The 8,627-nt window shown below is 30.0% G+C and overlaps 1 protein-coding gene across 1 annotated transcript; it reads right to left on the bottom strand.

Moving 5' to 3' along the window:
* Positions 1-5,483: 5,483 nt before the first annotated feature.
* On the bottom strand, positions 5,484-6,169 carry LOC113000922 (uncharacterized). Its single transcript, XM_026127608.2, has one exon. The coding sequence runs from the start codon at positions 6,071-6,073 to the stop codon at positions 5,750-5,752; it is 324 nt and encodes a 107-aa protein (XP_025983393.1). The 5' UTR covers positions 6,074-6,169; the 3' UTR covers positions 5,484-5,749.
* Between the last annotated feature and the right edge of the window lie 2,458 nt (positions 6,170-8,627).

The following is an 8,627-nucleotide window of genomic DNA, read 5'->3' as shown; positions in this document are numbered from 1 at the left end:
TGATTATGAAGAAAGCTGATAGGCAACTAGGCAACTTATTACAGAAAATAGGATAAACCCCACACACAGGAATCAGAATCGCAGGTTCATTACTATCGAACTCTAGAAAACATAAAATAGAATACTAATCTATGCAACAAAATTTGAGAATACTCCAAATAGATTGATTTAAAGTTTAGCTGGATAGTTGCATGAGATTAATAGAGAATCACGGAAATGTGATCTATACCCTATGTAACCTTTTTTTTTTGTTGCATCTGGCAGTAATTTATTCTAGTTCTTTAACAAAAGATGGTAACATTCCCTCAAAAAAAAAAGATGGCAACATAAATAAATGGGTAGGCTTTTGACTTCGAATTTATCTTAAGAAAGCCAGAAGACAATACAACACTCGGTGCATGATCAAGAAGAGAGAAAATCGTTATCGCTTGTTGATGCCTTTTTTTAGCACCATCCCATTTATTGATTTGCTACTACAAGAATTCATCGTACTATGTAGCCTGAGTTCATGAAGTTGTTTCGATTAAACCACACTATTGGGGGCGGATTCTAGCATGCATGCTATACTTGAATGATGAACCATTACTTCTAACACAGAACTGAACTATATGGTTTGATTGTGAAAACCAGTTTCAAATGGATGATGAATAACCAACGTAGATTGCTTTAATTTTTTTGTATTATTTTAAAGAAATTTATTCAACATTTTTTCACTCAAATAAAAGTTTAATATTAAGTTATAAAGGATCATGTATATATAATTGTATTAAATATTTAAAGATAAAATTTTATCACTCATAAGATTGTCTTCCTCATAGAATATATATGTGGTGGGGGATAAAACAATGTGTTACTTGCAAATGTTTCGTGTATTTCTGAAAATTAGTGTTGTAGATGATGTCCACGTATATGTTTAATTATTGTTTACCAGAATGTATTCTTTTGTGCTTTGTCAGAAGAACCATTCATTTTCTTTAGATTTTCAGTAATTCAAACTTGTAATTATATGTATCCCACCTAGTACAGAAATAGGGTTCCAAACAAAATAACACTAAATAAAGACTTCAACGCATTCACTAAATGTTGGTTTACTAATGTCAATCAATGGAATAGATAATAAGATCATCCAAATTATAAACCAAGGAAAATTCAGAACCCAATTATTACGGATAACAGTAATTGTACGGGTAACAGTAATTATCACCTGTGTACATGACTGAGCATGTCAATGATTTTATTTTTGCATTTAAATTTATATTTATTTCTCACAATTGGTAGGTTGATGAATGGAGGAAGGAAGGAAGGAAATAACAAAACACGGAAAACACAATTTTTATATCTTTCTATTGGCTTGGTTTAATGTATAACGTGAGAGAAAGGAAGCGTAAGTGGCTATATTCACATTATTTTTAATCTGTATGAAAGTGGAAGGAAAAGTAAAGAAATGAGTGCTATTTTTTATAAAAAAAGATTAATTTGTCTTCATTTTTAGATAGTATTTATATTGTTTGTGTTTATTCAATTTTGTTTTTATATAATTAAACAAGAGAAAAAGATTAACGATTTTTCTCATTTTAAATAATTTCAAAAATCATCTCATTAATCTTCTATTTTTTTTTTCACTTTCATTCCTTTCACCTTTTTCTTTAAACTAAACATGCCCTTAAGGTGAAGGCATATTATATTTCGGAGAGTAAAACGTTTTTAAAACCATTAAGGTAGTGAAAATAAATGTATAGTTTATTATCTAAAAACTTTTAACATTATTATGTTTTCTTTTTATTTTCATTGATCACATTAATATATGACTATTTTGATAAATATTTTTCATTTTAATTTTTTTCACCTTAAAAAGTAAATAAAAATATGTTATTTTTTGTCTAAAACTTTTTATATTGAAAACTACCTTAAATATTTATGTAAATTTATAAAATCGTTAACTTTCTTAATAACTATTTTAAAATCATAAAATGATTTCTAATTGATCAATAATATATATATAAAAAAAACTACTACAGCATAGATAAATCATTTCAAAATGCATTTTGGCGTCAAATTCAGATTAAGACAGAAGATGACAAAGATAAAAGTCATAATAGTTGACTATTTTTTCATTGTTTCCTACTCAATGTTATTACCAATCATATTCTTCGTTTTTTTCTCTATTGCCTCCTTTTATCTCCCTTTTTCTCCGATTCCCCCGTTATTGCTGAAACAATTAGCAAGTAATGATGGGAAATATAAGTGGCCAAAATTATGGTAGGTAATAATTCTTTTTCTTTTCATTAGCTAATTAATATCAGATAACTGACAAAACCAACCACATAGACAAATTTTAATTTGAATAACTTATCAATGTAAAGGGTAAGACCATAAAACCAAGTCCAGCAAAGCTTCTACTATTAATGGTGAATATGTAAAACCAAAAGATTATCATCAGTTTCATAGTAGGCATCACTACTCATTAAGAAAGTGGAGATCAGCAATATGCCTCTATAGATATGTATGTCTACAAATCATGGTGCTTTTGAATAATAACTGCTGAAAAACGTGGGAAAACCTTTGCCAATGTGGCTTAGCTAGCATTAGGATAATATATATCACAAAAGTGTAATATATATATATATATATATATATATATATATATATATATATATATATTACACTTTTGTATTTTTATTATATAGTAATTATTTATAATTTAATGAAAAATTTGAACTTAAAATCAATCCCTCAAAGCTTAGGCTAACAAAATGAATTTTTTAGTAGTATATACTGGCTTAATTAATCCATAAAAGACTAATTTTGTAAAATATAAACAGATGTCAATGATAAGAATATATTTATACTTCTCAAAATATGTTGTTTGATAAGCAAAAGAATTCAAAATTAAACCTAAAACTGAATTGTTAAGAAACTTCTTTTTTTAAATGAACCTCGGTGAACTTCACAATAATGCAAGAAATCTCAATTAAGTTGACACCTCAAACATCAAAGATCTTAAGACACACTAAAAAAGAAATATTATTGATGAAAAAGAAAAGAATAAAACAAGAGCAGCTTGAGGGAGCCAAAACCAAAACTCAAGTCGGAAGAAGCAATAATTAGATAATCTTATTCTCCTCCTATTCATTTCTGCTGCAACAAAAAAAGGGAGACGTGTTCCACCAACAAAAATCAAAAATAAAAGAAACATGAGAGACAAATAAGTATGCACAATAGTTGTTTAACTTAAATCCTACTCAACTAACTAAATCAATACTTTTTTTGTGATTGATCAATTAATGCTTGTTGATTCCACTGTCTTGCATTAATTAGAGACTTGCATGTGGACTATTGTAGCAAATACATTGTACACTACGAAATTATTTTTATTGAAAATTCAGTAAAAAGTGCAATTAATCTTAGCACTATCGAAAATAAAGCTGTGCAGAGAGTTAGAGCTTAATTAGGTAGTTGCAATAGTGGAGAAATGAGTAGGTCACGAGTTTTTGTAATGATAACGCCTCTCACATACCAAAATGCCGCACGTATGAAGAGAAAGAAGAGAGGACATGAAGAATTTAGTTTTAATCATATAATAAAAATAGGTGATACAAATTAGATTCAATAAAGTAATATTCAATATATATATTTGTGTATAGTTATATAGTTAAGATTAATTTCATTCACTTAGTAAGCCCTAAGATCAAAGTTCCCTTAGAGAGACGACTTTTGGAGAACTGTAATCAATAATAAGCTGTATCGAAAATCTTCAAAAAAGAATGAGAAAGAGAAATCTAAATCAAGAGGCAATTTAAGCTGATAGTGAAAATTACATTTAGATATTCCCTTAATTTTCACGTATTATACTGTTGAATCCTTTCTTTAATTTATTCATGAACGGAAAATATCCAAATTCACCTTCACATTCGCATCAATAATTTCAATTTTTTGAATATGGCATTCTGTGGGTAGCCTTAGATTAAATGAATTTCAACTAATTGGGTTATCATGATGAATCACCAATTGCTTTCTAAGAATTATTCTATATATGTTGGTGCCCCCATGCGCCGCCCTGATTAGGACTACCTTAAACAAAACGATAGATTTTGTGTATTTTTATTGCTGCCATTGTATTTTGTATTATATTTATTTATTTTCTCCCCTAAATGAAGGATTAGTGTTAGCATTTTTTATTTATCTTGATTTAGTAATTCAAGCATTATTATTCCTCAAAATGTTGTGTGAAATCACCTGATTATATTCTACTCATATGATATGATTCTTTCTTGTTTTGGGATGGGAGGAGAAATTATTAGATAGTACGTCTTTAAATTATGTGGTTCTAATTAATCATCACATAATATATAATTAAATGTTATTATTTTTGTTCATAAATTAAAAAAAAATCTAAATGCATGTTATTAATTGAGATAATGAATATTTGATGTTTCTGAACCTTTTAATAATTTTTTATGATGGAAGTTAAAATCAAAGAAAGAAAAAAGCTAATTAGCAACATGCACTTTAACATATTCTTTATTATTAGTTTAACTTTGTTAGAAATTACAATATTATACGAGATTCATTTCTTATTTAATGAATTTCACTTATAATTTTACACTTCTAGCTCAATAAATTTTAGCTAAAAATAAAGAATGCATTAAAAGAATGTGTTAAAAGTGGCACTAACGCTCATAAAAAAAATTACAAGTAAAATTGCGACTCTTTTAATTAGGGAAAATAGGTTTGGAACAATAGAGGATGCCATAACCAATTAGAGTCAGATTAAAGCTAAATCCTAAATGACAGAGAGGATCTTTTACCTCTACTTATTCGTAAAATAGTGAGTCTACCTAATTTCACCTAAAAATAGTGACACTACTTAATTAAAGTGAAAACATTAGTAATTACTTTTCATATTCTTTTCCTCTAACTCCAAGGCATCCCATGAGAATTCTCCCCAACCTGACGTCATTATACCAGTCAACACATACAATCCCACTCATAATTATCTTCATGGCTTGCAAAACTTATAATACGAACGCGTATACTGCAAGTTAGATCTTAGAAGCTTTGCTTTAACAACAAAGAACTGTGACCATATTAACTATATGAGTAAAAGTTTCTACATATATATATATATATATATATATATATAAACTACATAAGTAAAACAGAAATTAGCCATCCCAATGCAAAGTGGCTTGTGTGCTTTTTATATAAACATTTATTCATGACCAAAAGGAAAAAGGCATCCACTGCTTAAAGCCAAACTCTTTCAATATTTTCTGTCTTTGCAGGACATGAACCTAGTCATATGTTTTATGCTGACAAAATGTTTTTCTTGTTCTTATTTTAAGCATTTTTTTTATCATTTTATTTTAACCATATATGTGTTCTAATTATATCTCTATGAAAATGAAAATGGAGAAAGAGGGAGGGAGGAGGGGGGTCATCAATTTTTTATATGATTATATCTCTATGCTCAAACAGGATTGTTGCGTGAAAGATACATGTGATATATACAAAAAAGACATACATACACCTGTTTATTAACAATGAAAAAATGGGGGGAAAACAAATACACACAAAAAAGTAGGTCATAACTTTGGCTGATCCATTCAATCACCTAGTGTATTACATATATATGATCCAAACTGTAAACAGAGAAGAGAAAGAAAAATGAGGACAAGAGAAGAGGAGTTATGTGATGTTGTTGTCCTTAGAAACCAAGAGCAACACAATTGGCATTCACAAGTATTCCCTACATCAAAATTGCATATCTCATGCTATCACTTACCATGAGATGGTTCATTTCAGACACCTGTGATGAGAATTCCCCAGTAGTTACCCAAATCCCATCAGAGCCATTATTATTAACCTGAGGGTGAGAAACACATGAGAGTATTGATATGGGGGCTTGAAGAATGCTACACACAAGCCCCCAACCATGTTGTGATCTTCTTCCCCTCTCATGTCCAAATAGCTCTACACCGTTTCCTGATTCAAACATGCTCTCATCTGCCACCTTGGAACTCTTTCTTGTGCTCTGAAGGTTTCTTGTCACTGCAGCTAGAACACGCCACATCTTCAACTTTCTTTGGTTTACTTTAGCTACCTAGAACATAAGATTAAGTATTATATATATATATATGATTCTGAGCTAGTTGGAGTAAGACAGAATATTGGGGACACTGAACTCTGCAGAGAAAAACAAAGGGTTGTTGGTAGGGCCAACAATTTGTACAAGGCCTTTCAATAATGGTATTTTGGTGGTGGTGTTACCTAGTGCTTGTGTTTATCACAAAAGGTATAATTATGGTGTGATATGATTAACAGATAATTTTGTACCTTCAACATGTGATCATAGATTCAATTTTTAAGTTTGTGTATATGAAAAAACATTTATTAAGAGAAGTCAATCTTAAATAATTATTAATTCTGATGGAATTAATGTTTGAGTCTAGAGAATAAATATCCTGAATTCAACAAAAAAAGAAAAATTATCACAAAAGGTTTGTTGGTGCATAGTAGTTTTAAAGTGTGCAACTATATATGTAGCAACATTTCTCTTCCCATTAATCAAAGGTGGGGCCTACTATGCGCAACTTGCCGACAAAGCTGCTTAATTGTACAAAAAGTCTCTTGAGGAGTCTTTTTACTCTCAAACTTTGGGTTTACTTTTGCTGAGTTGTTATGGTGCATCAGTTACACATAACTGGTTTTACCTAAAACACTAGAAGGAATTTTAAGGTATGGCTTTTACACTTTACAGTTCATTTTGCTACAATTTAAAGGGTCCCTAACACTACCACACATGAAGCTTTGGACAAAAGGTTTAGCTGCAGATCTTATCAAAATTGTGTAGGGTGGTATGGTATCAATCATTGGATTAGAAACTTCAGGAGAGAACCTTAACCGTCCATGATTGATCTTTGTACATAGATTGACATGGCTTGTTTATTAGAAGAGCAATTCATCAGAATAATGCAAAGTTTTTGGGTTCCCCACAAATCAAGAGTCAATATACCGGTGCCAAAATGTGATGCAGACCCATGTGGGGGATTGTCAATGAGTACTATTCCTCCACTAAAGAAGCCTTATCAACTTGTGAAAAAACCAAAGCCTAGATAAAAATGCACACATGATTAAACTTGTTCATGAAGCATTTAGGGAGAAAAATATGCAATTAGATTATCAGTAAGCAAAACAATCAAGTATATAATGCCTTCTTTGTTATCTTATAGTATTTGATTTTGACCCATGTAAGAGGCTCAATAACAAATTAATGTTGTGAATCATGTGACTTTGACTGCTAAAACTATTTAGTTCAAGAAACGAGATGAGTACTATCATGATTACTAGCACATAAGATATCTAATCAAGCCATTCTTATCTTTTCATAATTATTTTTTTTCAACCAAATGTGGACTTGCATGATCCACGATCAATATACAACAAGTCAACTCATCACAACCATAAGGATAAATACATGATTATACTCAAAACGTAGTCCAAGCTAAAGTTGACACCACCACCAACCTTCCATTTATTTGTAGTAATATCAATTCATCACTCTTTCCCTCTCTTTCTCTCACACCCTCACTTTCATTCCTTATCTAGCTTATTCCATTGACTTAATTTGGCACTCGAGTGTTCGTGAACCGAAGACCTTCAATTCCTTTATCATAGATTGGCCCTCATTTGCCTAGCAGGACCACTGTACACTACCAACAAAACATTCCTCAATTATTGCATTTGAAGGATCTAATTCTTTTGGAAAGAGAATAATTAAATTAAGGTTCCTCTTGGATATATAAACTTCTCTGTAACTAATCATATATGAGAGAAAAATAAGTAAAAATGAATCGAGTTTTTTCGATAAGTTAGAATCAGTTTATATACTTAACTTTTACAGAAATTCCTTCATTTAAGTTTTTCAAAAATTGATGTGTATATATTGATTTTAACATATCGGAAAAATTTTATTCATTTTATTTTTTTTAAATTTTCTCATGTATAAAATATTTATGGAGAAATTTATCTAGAGTCTAATTACGTTTTAGTTAATAGTTTAGTTCTTGGCTTGTAAGTGTATTGAAATGAATTTGAAAATGTCAGGTTTAGATCATGATCAAAATGGTAGTACGTACCTACAAACGTACTCAGAAATTAAACTTAAGTTATCTATTTTGAACTACGAACTTACAATTGACATACAGAGAATCAGATGCATGCATGCATCCCTTTTCTACTTTAGGAAAACTCCAATAAAGCAAATATCTAACGAGTTGATAAAAATCATTTTATATAATTTTTCATAGTTTCTTTAAGTTTATATAGTTTTTCATACTTGATTATAATGCTACGTCATTTTCACTGCTTTAAGAACAAGTTTAACATAAATTGCTCACGGAAAACAACTCAATAAGTGCTTTTAGTGGCAAGTTTATCACATTGGAGAGGCAACTAAGGGTTGCAATGTCATAGCTCCGGTTGCTCGGATAAGCACCAGTTGCTATTTAGTTTTGTGGGTCTCATCTCGACTTTTATGCCATCATCAATCTTTGTTTGGATAAAACTTTGGGATGGCAACTTTTGTATCTTTTTTGTGTTATTTTTAATTAAAATTCGAGTTTTAA

Source organism: Glycine max, chromosome 2, assembly GCF_000004515.6.
Source record: "Glycine max cultivar Williams 82 chromosome 2, Glycine_max_v4.0, whole genome shotgun sequence".
Classification (NCBI taxonomy): Eukaryota; Viridiplantae; Streptophyta; class Magnoliopsida; order Fabales; family Fabaceae; genus Glycine; species Glycine max.
The sequence above is the reverse complement of the archived record's forward strand: the minus strand, read 5'-3'. Positions and strand labels throughout refer to the sequence as shown.

Excerpts from the sequence above, each read along its gene's own strand:
- LOC113000922 (XM_026127608.2), bottom strand. The coding sequence starts at position 6,073 with ATGTGGCGTGTTCTAGCTGCAGTGACAAGAAACCTTCAGAGCACAAGA.